Raw genomic sequence first — 16,203 nt, forward strand, 5'->3', positions numbered from 1 at the left:
TATAGGCCACGACGTTGCAGCTGGCAAGTGAGAAACCATATTTTCCGGGTTTTGCTCCATATTTAAAGGAATTAAGAGGATAGGGTTTACTCACCCTCAGCCTCCATCAACCTCTTTGAGATTTAAGAAACTCTAAATCCTTCCCCCTCTTATTTTGAGCCTTTTGGTGTTCCTTGAAGCCTTAGATGAAATAAAGAAGAAGAAGTGAGTTAGGATTCAGCAAGCTAGTCTTCATGCTTTGTGTTGGAAATCTCTTAAACCTTTTTAAATGTCCAAGAATCAATTTTTATCATGCTAGGTTGATAGATCTTATGTTTTGTCCTTATATCTTCATGTTCATGTGAGTTAGAGTGTTAGGATCTCATAAAGTTTGCAACTTTATGAATCGTTGGGACTTTTGGCATAATTGTTGGGTTGGATTTGGATTCTTGTGGGTTTTTGATACATGTATGATATTTCCATGGAAAAACCCTCATTTTTGTCTTATTATGGCTTCAAGACATGCATTAGACATGCATGTCTATAAAGCACCAACTTTTATGTTGGATTTGGTATTATAATTTGTTATGAAGTAAATGAGTTATAAATTTTTTGAATTAGGTGCTTAATGGAGAAAGTCATGTCTTATTTAGCTCATTTGAATATAAGGTTTGAGATTTTGACATTTTGGGTGGTCTTAACGGGTAAAGTTGGAAACTTTATCCTTCTAGACTTTGTTTCATACCAGATCTGGAATGTGGAACCCTTTAGGATCGAAGAAAGTAGCTTAATTCATTAAGCTGCTTAAAACTCAATGCCCACGATGTGGTTTAGGTCGCCACGACATGGCGGTTGGGGAAAACGCGTCGGTTTTGTCGTTTGAGAGACAGGAAGTAGCCAAGGATGGCCATGACGTGGTGAGTCAACTTTGACCTTTGAATTTTGACCTGATTTGACTTTTGGTCAAACCCCCATAGTTGAAAGAAAATGTAAGGATTTATCTGGTATGATTGAATAGGTGGTGCGTAGAAGCAATATTATGTCGGTGAGAGCTATAGCAGCTGAGCATTTTCTGAGAGGTGAGTCTTCTCACTGTACTCGTGGGTCGAAGGCACCAATATCGACCCACTAAGTTGTGTATTTAGGATGTTAGTTGTCTTTGTGACCCTTACATGTTTGTATGGTTGGGTTGAAATAAAACCCTAGGTATGGGCATATGAGTATGTGATGGGTTGAAAAAAACCCATGAGTTGGGCCCCAAGGCTAGGTCCATGATTGTATTTTGTGTTTGCGTATATCCCAAGGCTAAGCCTAGTTGTATGTTTGATATGTGATATTTTTGGGAACTCGCTAAGCATTGTGCTTACATTTTATGTTTATGGTTTTAGGTACTTCCGGTACGAAAGGGAAGAGCCTGACGTGATTGCACAACAACCCCTTCATGATTCCAGACTTTTGGCTATTTGTACTATAATGTTTTGACATTGTGTATGGTGATTGAATTTGAGACATTTGATGTATGGAACTAATGGTTTTTAAACAAAAAATTTGATCACTGCTTTTGGGTCGTTACACACGTCATGGGCACTCCAGGATAAAACAGTCGACTACCAATTGATTCCCACGTCGTGGCTACCATTGGTCACGCTGTGGAAACGCCCAAACGAGATGGTCGTGGAAACACCAGTCGCCACGTTGTGGGAACTGGTTGCCATGTCGTGGGCACTGGGTACCAACAACTTAATGGATTAAGCTGTTATACTCAATCCCAACAACTCTAATGCTTAGATCTGGTTCCCTTCAAGGTCTTGATGGATTAAGTTTCCAACTTTATCCATTAAGGCATCCTATTAAGACAAGATCTCAAATTCTAAGTCCTAAATGACAACACCAAGGCATGGACTCGCTCATTAAGCCATGCAAACCAACTTTCCAACCAAACCCAAGGTCCAGAAGCTAACAAATGCACTCAAGGGTTTTGGATTTCACTCAAACTCCATGAACAAGAAGATTTGGGACCAAAAGCTTATAAAATGACCTAAAACTAGATATAGAGAAATAATGAGCAAGGTAGAGACTTTATACCTCCAATGAGTCAAAATGAGATGAAGATGATGAATCTAAGCTGTAACCATACCCATAAGTAACACCAAGAGCTCCTTTTTCCTTTTGACCTTCACAAAAATGGAGTTCAAGTTCTCAAAACACAAATGAAGGCTAGGGTTTGGATGGGGGTTCGTTTTCAAATGGTGGATGTTGCCAAATAAGGCAACCCTAGGAGCTAGTGTCATTAAATAGGACACCAACCCCGAGATTAGGATTTTAGGCCCAAAACTGCTGTCATGTTGTGGTCAATCGCGGACACACATTTTTCATTAATCGAGTGCCATACCATGGCACTCCAATGTCACATCGTGGCTAGACTAACAAAGCAAATAATTAAAACTTGAAAATTAATACCTAGAACAAGGATGTTACAAACAACTCTACTCTTACAGCCTTAAAATCGAAATAGGTATGTTGTATAAATAGTGGTCATTTAAAAACGTCACAAAAAAACCAAAAAAATATGATGACGTTTTTATATTTTCAATATTCATGTTGTTTATGTGATCAAAGAAATTTTAACAACAACAAACCTACCAATTTTAGATTAGTTCGGAATCGGAGGTCCAATTGTAAAATTTCATCGCGTTAACCTAAATGAGGCCTTTTCACATAAACTGTTTAGTTGGGCCAGAAGTCTCTATTCGAAACATTTCGGGGTTATAAACTTATAATTATAAATCGGCCTAGGGTTTTAATATCATCTGCTGCTGTCTACCGAACATCGCCACTGCAAATGCAATAGGTAAAGAAGGTAGAGTCGCCGTCGCCGTCGCCGTAGCCGTAGCCGTACTTAGTACCGGAATAATCACGCAATCTCTACAGGTTTATTTTCCGTAAGTCTCTATCAGCTCCTCGTATATGTGTGATCATACAAATTGTTTATGTATTATCAGCTCTTCGTGTATGTGATGACAACATTAACTGAAATTGTCCTTAACAGAAGCTAGAAGATGGCGTATGCAGCGATGAAACCCACAAAGCCAGGGCTAGAAGAGCCTCAAGAACAGATTCACAAGATTAGGATTACTCTTTCCTCCAAGAATGTTAAGAATCTTGAAAAAGGTCCGTGTTATTTCAGCAGATCCTTTAACTTATCTGTTCATTCTTGTGTAAGTAGTTATGGTGTGTAGGGGAATTTGTGTTCTTCATTGGTTGTTACTAACAAAATGACTAAAGTACCATGATCTAATAATCATTTGATGTCTATATTAGTGATTGTTTAGAAGAGTCTTGACTAACTTTTTTGGATTGGGGATTTGTGACAGTGTGTGCTGATTTGGTTCGTGGTGCAAAGGACAAGAAGTTGAGAGTTAAGGGACCAGTTAGAATGCCTACCAAGGTTCTTAATATCACAACTAGGAAGTCTCCTTGTGGTGAAGGTAATTCAGCTTTTCATTCTTCTTGTGTTATACTACAAATTCATCTCATTGTCTCTAATGAAAGAACAACATTTAATTTTTGTATTTGATGTTTGTAATAATGTAGGAACAAACACATGGGACAGATTTGAGCTTCGAGTTCACAAGCGTGTGATTGATCTTTTCAGCTCACCTGATGTTGTGAAGCAAATCACCTCCATCACCATTGAACCTGGTGTTGAGGTTGAGGTCACCATTGCCGATTCTTAGATTTCCAACTGTTGTTTGACTTGCCCCATACATTTACTATGTTCTATTTTGGGTAAGATTTCATATAGGTTAAATACTTTTTGTATTTTTGCAAGTTTTTCAAGTGAAGAAATTGAGAGTCGTGTTTATTTTTAAACTATTGTATTTTCATCAACTTAGTGCATTTCAAAGTCCATGCCTAGTTTAGTATTTTCGATTGGTGTGTAGTAATCATTTGAGATTTTAAATTTGATTCCTAAAACCATTTTGAATATGTAGAAGGAAACACAAAATGGGTGATCTCATGTAACAAATTGATCACTTTTCTTGACATTTTAGCATAATTATAATTTCCGCTAACCAAAATAACCTTGAAAAAAAAAATCCATACTTTGAAATTATATTGGCAAATTATTCATATGTTAACAAATTATGACTTTTGCAAAAATTAAAATAAGAATCACGCTTTAGTATTTTTGTCACTTTTTGCTAAGTAATACTAAGTTTGCAATTTATTGAAATTTTGAATTAACCCACTACAAAATAAGTAGGGATGAGGATTTGGACTGAATTGGAACAATTCAGACAACATGCGATGAGGAGGCTGCAAGCCGACGAACCATTTGTTATCCAGTGGTTTATGAGTTATGTGAATATTCACAAGTTTAGGTGAATTATTTGAGTTGTATTAAATGTTTTTAACGAGTTTATTATAAAGAAAACACAATCTACTTGAAATGAGATGATGGTACTCCCATCTTCAAGTAATTGTATAAAGCTGAAAACATTTCAGCTTTATTCCTGTTTTCGGAGGAATATAACTTAATGAATATGTAACTAAGTAAAGTGAACTTTCTAACTTAAAATGAGGTCCATTTTAGTGTAATTTCAAAAATATTTACCATTTTAATATTTGTTTACTTTTCAATTTTTCTTATTGTTTTTTTAGTTTAAATATGCGATTATTTCTTCCTTTCCCCTTTCTTTCAACTTTTTATTTTTTTCTTATTATTTTTAAACAATAGTTTTTATTTCAGTTTTTTTTATTGTTTTTTTTCAAAATAGCAGTTTTTTATCTTTTTTTTTATTATAAATATTTATTTTTCTTACACAGACCTTTGATCATCAAATTTTAGCCATCATAAATTAAACATAATGACATATAAAAGATTACTCAGGTGTTTAATTTTTGATAAAATTTTTTAACCTCTTATGTCTACTGGCGAAAAGACATTTGAGAAAAAAAAAATATTTATTTTTCAAAAGACATCAGACATAAAAGAGTTTTTTGACATCTTTTTCAAATAAAACAAAAAATAGCTCTTGATTTTTAATTTCTTTTTTAAGTTATAACTCTTTGTGATATTGTTTGTTCCCCTATGAATGACGTCATCACCGCTATCACCATCACGGTTGCCACCATCACCCCCACTGTCGTTGCCGTCACAGCTTCCATCTTTGTCACCACCTCCACCTGCACCTTCTCCCACACCACCCCTACCTCCGCCACCACCACCACTACTTGTGCCACATCCACCACCATTTCCGCCGCCTCTACCAACATCGTCGAGTTTTTTTTATAGACTTTAAAAAACAAACATTTGTCTATGAAGACTAGAAATGGAAAAAAAACAAAAACAAAAAAAACTTTTGTACCATATTTTATTTCACCAACACTTAAAAAGACCAAATACATTTACATCATCGAAAACAAACACAATCTTATTGTTGAAAAATACTCGAAGATACCCGATTGAAGAATTTTTTTGATACGCATTAGTTTAAAATATTTTTTGTTGGTCAATATTATATTTGTGATTTTATATATGTTAGTTTGAAGTTGTAATCTTTTACTAAGTGACTAATTTTTTAATAGTTTTATTTGCTAACACCTGTTAAAAATATAGAGTGGATGGTATGAAAATATACAAAAAGCAAAAAAAAAAAAATTAAGTAATAAATAAATATTGATCGTTTCGTTCATAAAAAAAAAATAAACATAAAATAACAATGATGTAACTAATGAAAAAGATTGAAAAAATAAATTTGCGTACATAATTTCATGGGAACTAATTTATGAGGAAAAAACGGAAATTTACAAGATTTTAGCTAGAGATATTTTCTTTTTAATATCTAAAATTTTAAATTAGGGGCAATATTGACAACTCATGAATTTTCAGTGGACTAAACAAAAGTCAAGGTGGAAAAATCAATTCCTTAATACTAATATGGTAAATATTTTCGAAAATACTAAAATAGTAAATAGTTTTTTCAATTACTTATTATGGACAAAAACTAACTTAAAATGAAGTACAAACCATAAACTACTTGTAAATATATCATGTCATTTTGATTTCAAACATATGAGTTATGCCGGTTTAAAGAATTTTACAAATTTAACATTATGTAGAAAAGCTAAAAACATTTCAACTTTGATACTCCGTCTTCTAACCCAATTATTAGTCTGTTATGATATTAAAATAATTATAGGGTAGCCGACATTATCTTTGTATTTGTGAAGGTAGCTTTGTTGTAACCAATTTGTGTTCAAGGTAGAGAGCACGTTCATTTTGATTGTCTTGAAAAATGCTTTCAAGAGCTTTCCATGCGTGGGCAGCAGAGGAATTTGGTTTGAGAATGGTGTGAAGGAGATCGTTTGAAATAGTGCTGTAAATCTACTGTAGAACTATGGCATCAAGACGCTGCCACAGATCTTTATCAATGGGTTTGGGAGCATCTTTCCCGTCGGCAGCAGCAGGAGTAGGAGAGTTGGTCGCGGGTTGAAGGTGATCAAGAACTTGGAAAGCACGACAGTGTATTTTAAACAATTCTACCCAGGAAGTATACTGGCCGCTCTCCATCTCCAGGGTAAGAGGTATGAAGTTTCTGATGTTAGTGATCATCAGAGCTGGATGAAGTTTTTCTGCCATAGGAGAAGAGAGGGAGAGAATCGTTGGTTAAGAAGAGAGGGCAGGGAAAGATGACAGCAACGACAGGGTAGGTCAGAGTTGTCGCTCTGATACCATAAAAGATGTCGAGGAAATCGTGGTCGAGGAAATAGAGGTCGCGGGAGAGGTAGACGGGGCGGTGGTCAATTTGACAATGGTCGTGGCTTGCAACAACCACATTCACCATGGTATGGACAACACTCATTCTCTTCCTCACCACAACCTTGGGCTGCTCCTTATGGGCAATTCCAGTGGCCACCTCCGCACACTCCTCCTTGCCCTTACCCTACTACTCAAAGATCACATATATCTGCACCGTCTAATGCACCCGGATTGCTCGGATCCAGACCACCTGTACCCCAGCAACAAGCTTATGCCACATCAGAAACTACTTATACTCCCACCGATCTGAATCAAGCTTTTCATACCATGAGCCTTCACCCACCGGATCAGAATTGGTATTTAGACAGTGGCGCCACCTCTCACATGACCAACAATGCAGGTAATCTCTCATCTTATGTCACTAAGGGTCATTCTCATAATATCATAACAGACTAATACCAATGAATATCAAATACTGTGAACTTATAGTCTAAAATGAAATATAAAGCAAACACTGCATGTTAGAAAATGTGGCTACTGTGGTCGTTGTTGTGATTATCCTTTAGTTAATCCATATTTTTATTCCGTAATATTACAAACTTGGATCTATTGATTCTTTAAAATTTGAAGTTCATGTTTTTTTTCCTGGTGAATTTGACTTATATATATATATATATATATATATATATATATATATATATATATATATATATATATATATATATATATATATATATATATATATATATATATATATATTGCAATTTATACAAAATAAATTTAGTTATGAAGGTTGAATCTCTCGATCCTAATTTAACTATACGATCACGATTTTACAGACTAAAAAAAATATCCCAAGTAAATCCTAGATCCTGAGAACCTTTTATCTTTTTTATACCATTAAACTCAAACAAACATACAAACATTACAAAATCTGAAAATACGAAAGTCATAAATATTCATATTCTGCTGAGAACATTCCAAAAAGAAACAAGTTTACAATCTAGATATGGATTTTATTCTTCAAAATTGAAATGATTGTCAGAACATAATGAGTACTTATTATAAGTTTAAAAGTTCTGACTTATTAAATAAATAAAACTAATGGACGAAAATTTTAGGTTTAGTGGAATTGTGCCTCAACTCCATAAATGTGTAAAATACTAAAAACCAACTTCAAAAGCAAACCTTATTTTCTACCGATACCACATAATTACGTAGAATCACAATATCTGCCAAAAATCACCAACAAAAATTCCAAGATCATTTAAAAGTACCATATAAACATAATATTCGTAAGCAAAAAGATGAAACTTGGCTTTCATAAACAACCTTACAACACCCATATAAGAAAGATCCCACACCAACAACCAAACACACAAACAAAAAAAGTTAAATTTTTTAGCCCTTTGCATGCTTAAAGTGTGGGAGATAGTCAACGTATTTACACCAAGAAATACCACCCCCCACACATTTCAAAGGACAAAGTTACTCAAATCCTCTTTTAAACTCCCAAAACCATTCATACTCATAGATACACACTTAACTCTATCAAACTATCCAAAAAAAAAAGTCAATAATCTCAACACGAATCCAAGATTTCAAGATCCACCACCCGCAAATTTCTGTGCACCCATGAGACTTTTAGTCAACCAAATCGCTGTTTCCCTTGAAGAAACAGTTTCTTCCCCAAACGGTTTCAAAACAGCAGCAAGCTCTTCAAGTTTCTCTTGTTTTAGCAACCTTGCACATAACTCAAGCAAAGACTCTAACGCATCAGCTCTTTGTTGAGTCGGGTTCAGCCATTCAGACGATGGTTCTGGTTCAGCCACCGGTGCACCCTTCTCAGCCTCCTGGTCCACAACCGGCTTAACCGGTTCAGACTCAACGGCTCTCGGTTGTAGTTGCGGTTGCAGTTGCTCCTCCGTATCCACCTCACAAATAATCACCCGATTCGATACATTCTCTTCATCACCCAATTCACCTGTGTTCGATGTAGTAGTCTCCTCCACAAGATTATCTTTTTTCTCATTTCCCAAAATACCCTCGTCACGTTTTTCGAGAATTTGAGGACTTGTTTCCTCTTGCTCTCCATTCGAAAGAAGATCCAGAGAACTCGATTTCATGCTCACTTTTTCCGGCCCATCCCCGTTGCAAACCGTTGTTGTCTCGCAACTTGTGTCCCCACTAAAATAACTCGTGGGGTCCACTCTTTTGGTCTCGAGATTTGTTTCTTCCATGAATATCGGGTTGTTGTGTAAACTTCTAACCGGGATTTCAGCGTTCTCGTTTGTGACTTGTACTTTCTGCTTAAGGACTTGTACATCACGTTCTTTTTCTTTTGTGTCGTTTTGTTTCATGGGTGAATGTTTTTTTGGAGTTTTATTGTCTTTTGGGCTATTTGGAGGCTTCACGGGTAGAAATACAGAAGACGGGTTGTGACATTTTAGGAGGTAATGTTGTAAGTGTGGGTGTCTTAGCAGTTCTGCCGCCTATTGTTTTTTGAGGAATACTATGATTAGATAAAATAATAATAATAATAATATTTAATAAAAATATTTATCGACTTACTGTTGGTCTATGTTCCGGACTTTTCCTTAACATGGTTTTTATGATCTGTTTCCTGGAGCATTAACAACAAAAAAAAAATATCGTTTTTAATATTTAACGATTAAGATAAATTATTAGAAATTCTTTTGGGCTTAAAAAATACTTACAATGTTGAAGAATATACGATGGGGAGAGGAGAAATCGTGGATCTGTTTATCTTGTTGATAAGTCCCGACATATCCTGCAAGATTGTTTGACTTTGACCGTTACTTTTTTGTAATATCATAGTGGGCAAATTGGTCATTTTACTTTGGAAACTTCCGATAAAGAAAAAAGTAGCAATTTCCATGGGACAGAATTCAGGAGTCGTTTTTAAATTTCTAGATCTTAAAACTACAATAACTAAAGTTGTAAAGAAAAAAGGGGGAAACTAAATCTCAATAATGTAATAACATAAATAGCTTAAAATAGAACTTACGGGAGCTCGAAATGGTTGTTGATGTGCACAAATTTCAAACATGCAACAACCTAAAGACAAATAAGAATAAAAAACAATAAAGTATAATGCATAACAAAATGGGACCTAAAAAAATTAAAATAATGTGACAAATGTGTTGTTACCAAGTGACCAAATATCAGATTTATAGCCATAAGGAATGTCTGCAAGGAGTTCTGGACACATGTAGTTGGGTGTGCCCACAACCTATACATTCAATATCCATAAAAGAAACATTAGAATTTAAAAAATAAAAAATTAATTTGTACATGACTTTTTGTCAAAATAGAATCTCCATTCATGAAAAGTATTAGTATATTATAATAAGTAGATTACCGAGGAAGCAAGGTCTTCTGAATTGAGAAGTTTTGCAAGTCCAAAGTCACCTGTTCATGCCCGAAGTCATTAGAAATACCGAATAAAAAAAATTTGAATTTGAATTTTATTTTAAAATATAATTTATTTTTTACCAAGACGGATATCGTTCTCCTTTGTGAGGAATATGTTGGAACACTGAAATTAGACAAAAAAAAAATATTGTAAATTTTAGTGTTGTGTAGAGAAATAATGTTTAAAGGTATTTGAAGAAATGATAACACACTTGAGGAAATGAAAGGAAAAAATAAATGAAGGCAAACTTGTGAAAAGTTTGGAATTCATGGATGAAGTAGAATATTAATTGAATAAAAAGAGGAGCTTACCTTCAAATCCCTATGAAGGACACGATTCGTATGCAAGTAATCCAATGCCAATAATAATTGTGTTAGCCATTTGCAGAGTTTCTATGAACAAAAATAAAACAATAAATCAGCTACATAAAATCAAATATTATAAATAACAAAAGAAAGGGAAAACCTTAGAAAAACCCAACAAATTTTCACCAAATGCTTAAAAAAACCACTATATTATTTTTTAGTACACTAAAACCCGTATATTTTCTAAAATTCTTATTTAAGGTTTTCTGAGCTTAGAAAAACCAACTCTATTTTCATGAGAGGATTAAAAAAACCATTATATTATTTTTTTAGTGCATTTAAACCCTCAAATTTTTAATTTTTTTTAATCTAATGAATTGTAACAATAGAAACGTTAAGAATCGAGTACAAAACATTTTTGGCTATCTAGGATTTACCGAGCTCAATGCCTTAAATGATACATTTTAAAAAATATAAGGGTTTTAACGTACAAAAAAATAATATAGTGGTTTTTTTAAGACTTTGATGAAAGTATGTTGTGTTTTTATAAGATTATCCCTAAAAGAAACAAGTAATTAAGTTAAAAGTTTTTATTTATTTACCTCTTCCGGGAAATATGCTCCTCTAGCCTTTCGTACAAGCTCGGCTCTAATCAACCAAAAAGTTAGTATCATTTAATTTTTCAATTATAATCATTAAAATTTTAAATTCCAATTATTCATACTGATTTGGGCTCATATGATTCCCTTAATTTCTTTTTTCATTTGCTTTAATTTCAACTAAAAGTCTAATGAAGTTACTTACATGTCTCCTCCTTCACAATAAGCAGTCACTATGCATATTCCCGCCTACAAAACAAAAAATGACCAAAAAGAGAAAGAATATGTAAAAAAAAATCTAAAAGGGTAGGATAGTCATTTCAAGTCACACGGATCGGGAGGAAAGTCTTCATGTAGAATCTTTCTCCTTGTATATTTCAAAATGGTTGTTCTTATATACGGGAATTTAAATAAATAAAGAAGTCCATATTACCTTATCCACCCAAGCATCCTTGTACTCCACAACATATGGATGATTAAGTCGTGATATCAAATCCATCTACAATAAAATTCATATAAAGAAAATGATGGATCTTGAATTTATATTAGAATGACAACAATAAAATTAGTAAACTATCAATTCATTTGCTATCTTTCAGAAAATTATGATTTTAAATTAGTCACAATGACATCCATGTCGAAGTCATCCCATTATAAAAACTATTTATGACTTATCGCAGATTGTTGACATTTAATATTTTGTTACAAAATTCATGTGTCCTCGTGTTCTTCTTCCCAGAATTAGCGCCATTTTTTTAAGTATTTTGGTCTCATGAGTTACTTTCAAATTGTAAGATACTAAATTGGCAAGGATTTTCTAATGGGTTCACACAAATTTATATTCAAGATTCAAATGCAAATCTAATTATGAAAAAGGTAGTAATTAATTAATAAGAACTCTGAAAGAAATACCTCTTGATGCGCTGTCTTCTTAAACTTCTCTGTTTGCTTATTCAACCTAATCTTCTTCATGACATACCTGTTTACAAAAAGGAATATCGATTATCAAGAACTGCACATATTCATGGCGTATAATTTAATTTGCATTTGAAACCCTAAACCCTAGAAATTGCAAGAAATATGAAATAACAGAAGAACAAGACATAAATGATAATTCTTCTTTTGTAGTGGGAATAAATATTTGGGGAAAACACGTACTTCTTTTTTTCAATCTTATGGAGAACAAGAAAAGCAGCTCCAAAAGCGCCTCTACCAATCTGTTCAATAACCTCATAATCATCCATCTTCGACTTGCCATCGCCATTTTCTGCTTCCATTTGGGACATGTTCTTCGACGCCTAGAAAACTGTGCCAAAAAAGAAGACTGAATTTACAAAACTAAAACGTCAAATAAGCGGATAAATTAGCTAAAACATGAGGAAAACGAAGTGGGTTTTACCTTAAATTAGCAGGAAACACCACAAACTTGTCTGATTTACTCAAAAACTGAAGGAATTTATGTCTTGAAATTTGTGGGTTTTCTTAGAAACTTAAAGGATGCGACTAAAAACTTTCAAGAAAACCTAGAAATGAGAAGTTCATATAAAAAGCTATGAAATTTTCAAACAATGATGATATCAAGCTTCAAGAATGTGGGTAAGAAATAGAAAGAAGATGTGTGTGGGGCAGAAACACTCGATTAAAGTTGAAGCTTAGAGTTGTTTATATCTCGAAATAGGTGGAAAAATAAGACACAAGTAAAGTAGCTCCAACACCATATAGTCTCCATCTACAGATAAACACGCAGAGAGATGAGGATATTAGAAACTCAAGTAAAGGGACATAACACTCGTAAAATAATGACTAAACATTAAACAAAAGGGTGTGTGTTTTTCTTCGTTAGTTTCATATTTTGGATCAAAGAAAGGGATAGTTGGTGACCAAACAGGCGAGAGAGAGAGAGAGAGAGAGAGAGAGAAGACAGAAATATAAAACTAAAAAGTAAATGAAAAATGTAGACTTTGCTTGCAATTACAGATTGAATCGGGGGAGGGGGGTAGTGGAGAGCATTCATATACCAAGGGAATTTCTTTTGAGCAGTGGCCTACGGTTATGATGTCAACATCTTCACCTGAAAAATGCCTACAATTTAAATACCCTACAAATCCCAATACAATATAAATACACCACCAACAAACACCAATACATGTATTTTTTTAATAAATATAATTTCTTAAAAATGATTAATAGACATAATAATTAATTAAAATAGAAATACTTGCATTACTTAAACTAAAAATTACATCAAAAAAAACTAGAAAATAATCAACATTAACAAAATAACCTACATAAAAAAAACATACATTTAAAGTAAAATGAAACAATCTAGGGGAAATATTGTTTCATTATTTTGTCATTCTTCTTTAAAACTAGCTCAGTGGTTAGTCCCAAAAAATGATCGGTTTTTTCCATCAAGAATTTCATATCGTGAATTTCTTGCCTTTTTGTGCGCTCATTTTTCTTCGGCTTTTTTTCTCTGTTGAATGTCAAACATTCAGCAAAATTTAGATTGTACTGATCAAATGTTGTCATCATTTTTCGTATTTCGTATGTATCCGTGTTGAAATCCGATGCATTGTGAAACATTCCAAAAATTCATGACCAAAAATTTCATTTTTAAATTATTGAATAAACCATAGCTACTAAAAATCATTTATCAAAACAGAAACCATAATATCTCAAACATCAAAATCATATATCGTTATCAAAACATATGTCAAATGTATATCAAAACATTATTATCAGAGTATTATATCAAAACATCGAGGTAAACATCACAGGCTAAATCATAATGATGTGTGCAATGCAGTCATCCCGAGCTCTTCCCTCAGCTACTAGAGTTACTTAAAACCAAAACTAAAAACTGTAAGCATGAAACTTAGTGAGTCTCCCCAAACTACCACATATCATATACATAATCACATAAATTGGGCCCCCGCTCCTGCATCGGGCCCTGATAGGCATCAGACCCCACCTAGCATCATGCCCTGCCTGGTATCGAGCCCCGCTCGGTATACAAATCTGTTTATCCTAGGCTCCGCCTGTCACTGGGCCTCGTCCGCTATACATATACAATCAAATCACATAAACATGCTAGCACATAAAGATTCATACACAATACTACATGTTCTAGTCCTAATGTAACACTCTAAAAATTTCAACCAATTTAAAATTTTCAAAAACAACCCAGTTTCACAAGTTATTACAAAAAGGTTTTCAATATAATTATTCATCAGAGTCTTCCCAGAACCACATCATAAAACATCATCATGAGGAGCAGTACGATCACGCATTTGCCTTGCCACGGTCTCCTGAAGAACCTGAAAAACATTAAACCACAACTGTAAGCCCGAAAGCTTAGTGAGTTATCCCCAAAATACAAACCACATATACCATACACACAACATGTCATATCATAACAGAACACAGAACAGTCATGCACTTCGGGTCTACTGTGTGACTGGTCTGCCGCACCGGCCTTCAGTCCACCTGGTCCACCCTCCGAGTCTAGCCATGTACATCAAGTCTACAGTGTGATTGGTTCGCCCCGCACCGGGTCTTCAATCCACCTGGTCCACTCTCTGAGTCTACAGTATGACTGGTCCGCCCGCACTGGGCCTTCAGTCGGCCTGGTCCACTCTCCGAGCCTCGGCACGTCTTGTCCGCCCTCTTGGGGCCTACAGCCTATCCGGACCGCTCGTTGGGCCTTCGGGATAACCGGTCCGCCCTGGGTATGTTGGCCTACAACACAAAGCAGGACCCACCTCAACCCAACCCAAGTCCAACAACCATGTGCACATAAGCATTCAATCATATAACAATTCACATCCAATCAAACCAATCTAGCAAATCACACAGCATAACATCATCCTAACCAGGATACCGACCTAAGCGGTCACTAGCATAGCATCATCCTATATACCAGGATACCGACCTTAACCAAGTCTCTAACATATACCATCCTAACTACTAGGATGCAAACATAGCAAAGCAATAACATAACAACGATACCTGGATTACAATCCGATAAAGGGTCGGCCTTGGTGTCGTAGACCCTGTCGATATAGTGAGGATAACTCACCTTGCAACTGCCGACTGAAAAGATAAGACCAAGCTGCTCCGACCACTGACATGATCTCCACCACTAGCCAATCACCAAAACACTGAACTCAAAACAAATGCCAACAATTACCAAAATGCCCCTAGAAGTCAACTGGTCAACCCTTGGTCAAAGTCAAAGTCAAAGTCAACCTCCTGACTGACTCTACTCGCCGAGTCAACCCGATGACTCGTCGAGTCCCCATGCTCAGAACTTCCCCAATCCGCGACTCAACTCGCCGAGTCCCACAACTCTGAGTCCCATCGCACTCAACTCACCGAGTCCTCTCTTGACTCACCGATTCACGACTCAACCAGAAGAAGGTTAGGACCTCACGACTAGACTCGCCGAGTCCAAGAACAGACTCGGCGAGTCCAAGGCTATCTTCAACCAACTCGCCGAGTTGTTCTTCCAACTCGTCGAGTTCCTGCCCATCTTCAAGCAACTCGCCGAGTACACCCTTGTGACTCTCCGAGTACCCCTAGATCTTAATCCATACAGAAGCTTTACAGGCCATGCAGATGATCCAAACCATAGATCTACCTTTCTACAACCCATCCATCACGTAAAGTGGCAAACTTTACGTGAATCTAAAGAGATCTAAGCATATAACACTATAGGGTTAGGGTTTGGGACAAGATGGCTTCACCAACCACTCAAGAACAGGGACTTTAATGCACTCTCGACCTTCTCCATTCCAGATCTGAGGTAGCAATCTCAGATCTAACCTCCAAACTCTAAATATCACAAGCTATACTTTCCAAAAACTCCAAAATGATGAATCTAGATGAATAATAGCCCAAGCAACGAAATAATACCTCAAAAGAAAGCTCTAACAGAAGAGAACTCCAAATCCTTGCAAAGCCCCTTGCTCCAAGCCTCTTAACTCCCCAAGATCTCTTCCAAAACCTCTTATCGAAGGTTCAAATGCTCTCAAATCACTCACAAACGCGCATTAGGGTTTTCTGGACTTCAAGAGAAGGTAAAGAGGCTGGGGAGAGGGTATAATGTCCTTTATA

General features: G+C 35.4%; 2 protein-coding genes across 4 annotated transcripts; one reads left to right on the forward strand and one right to left on the reverse strand.

Moving 5' to 3' along the window:
• Window positions 1-2,755: 2,755 nt before the first annotated feature.
• LOC145055103 (small ribosomal subunit protein uS10y) lies at window positions 2,756-3,852 on the forward strand. Of its 2 annotated transcripts, none has more exons than XM_079003392.1 (4): window positions 2,756-2,910; window positions 3,029-3,150; window positions 3,354-3,467; window positions 3,574-3,852. In XM_079003392.1, the coding sequence occupies exons 2-4, from the start codon at window positions 3,039-3,041 to the stop codon at window positions 3,714-3,716; spliced, it is 369 nt and encodes a 122-aa protein (XP_078859518.1). In that variant the 5' UTR covers window positions 2,756-2,910; window positions 3,029-3,038; the 3' UTR covers window positions 3,717-3,852. The 2 variants fall into 2 exon arrangements, with proteins under 2 accessions (XP_078859518.1, XP_078859517.1); XM_079003391.1 differs by having other exon boundaries at window positions 2,758-2,921.
• Window positions 3,853-8,041: 4,189 nt separating this feature from the next.
• Window positions 8,042-13,068, reverse strand: NEK5 (Serine/Threonine kinase catalytic domain protein). 2 transcript variants are annotated; one of them, XM_079003393.1, is made up of 14 exons: window positions 12,485-13,068; window positions 12,244-12,391; window positions 11,998-12,064; window positions 11,519-11,584; window positions 11,291-11,334; window positions 11,089-11,134; window positions 10,493-10,573; window positions 10,262-10,304; window positions 10,128-10,177; window positions 9,917-9,998; window positions 9,774-9,823; window positions 9,463-9,536; window positions 9,317-9,368; window positions 8,042-9,237 (listed from the first exon to the last, which is right to left on the reverse strand). In XM_079003393.1, the coding sequence occupies exons 2-14, from the start codon at window positions 12,369-12,371 to the stop codon at window positions 8,347-8,349; spliced, it is 1,674 nt and encodes a 557-aa protein (XP_078859519.1). In that variant the 5' UTR covers window positions 12,372-12,391; window positions 12,485-13,068; the 3' UTR covers window positions 8,042-8,346. The 2 variants fall into 2 exon arrangements, with proteins under 2 accessions (XP_078859519.1, XP_078859520.1); XM_079003394.1 differs by having other exon boundaries at window positions 12,244-12,409.
• Between the last annotated feature and the right edge of the window lie 3,135 nt (window positions 13,069-16,203).

The sequence above is a fragment of the Lactuca serriola genome, chromosome 5 (assembly GCF_051521515.1).
Source record: "Lactuca serriola cultivar US96UC23 chromosome 5, Lser_US96UC23_V15, whole genome shotgun sequence".
NCBI classification, from domain to species: domain Eukaryota; kingdom Viridiplantae; phylum Streptophyta; class Magnoliopsida; order Asterales; family Asteraceae; genus Lactuca; species Lactuca serriola.

Bases quoted from the DNA above. Each gene is read 5' to 3' on its own strand.
- LOC145055103 (XM_079003392.1), top strand. From the start codon at position 3,039: ATGGCGTATGCAGCGATGAAACCCACAAAGCCAGGGCTAGAAGAGCCT. The intron at 3,151-3,353 runs GTCCGTGTTATT...GATTTGTGACAG, and splicing joins TGTTAAGAATCTTGAAAAAG to TGTGTGCTGATTTGGTTCGT. The intron at 3,468-3,573 runs GTAATTCAGCTT...GTAATAATGTAG, and splicing joins GAAGTCTCCTTGTGGTGAAG to GAACAAACACATGGGACAGA.
- NEK5 (XM_079003393.1), bottom strand. From the start codon at position 12,371: ATGTCCCAAATGGAAGCAGAAAATGGCGATGGCAAGTCGAAGATGGAT. The intron at 11,335-11,518 runs GTAATATGGACT...TTTGTTTTGTAG, and splicing joins AGGATGCTTGGGTGGATAAG to GCGGGAATATGCATAGTGAC. The intron at 10,178-10,261 runs GTAAAAAATAAA...GGGCATGAACAG, and splicing joins GGAGAACGATATCCGTCTTG to GTGACTTTGGACTTGCAAAA.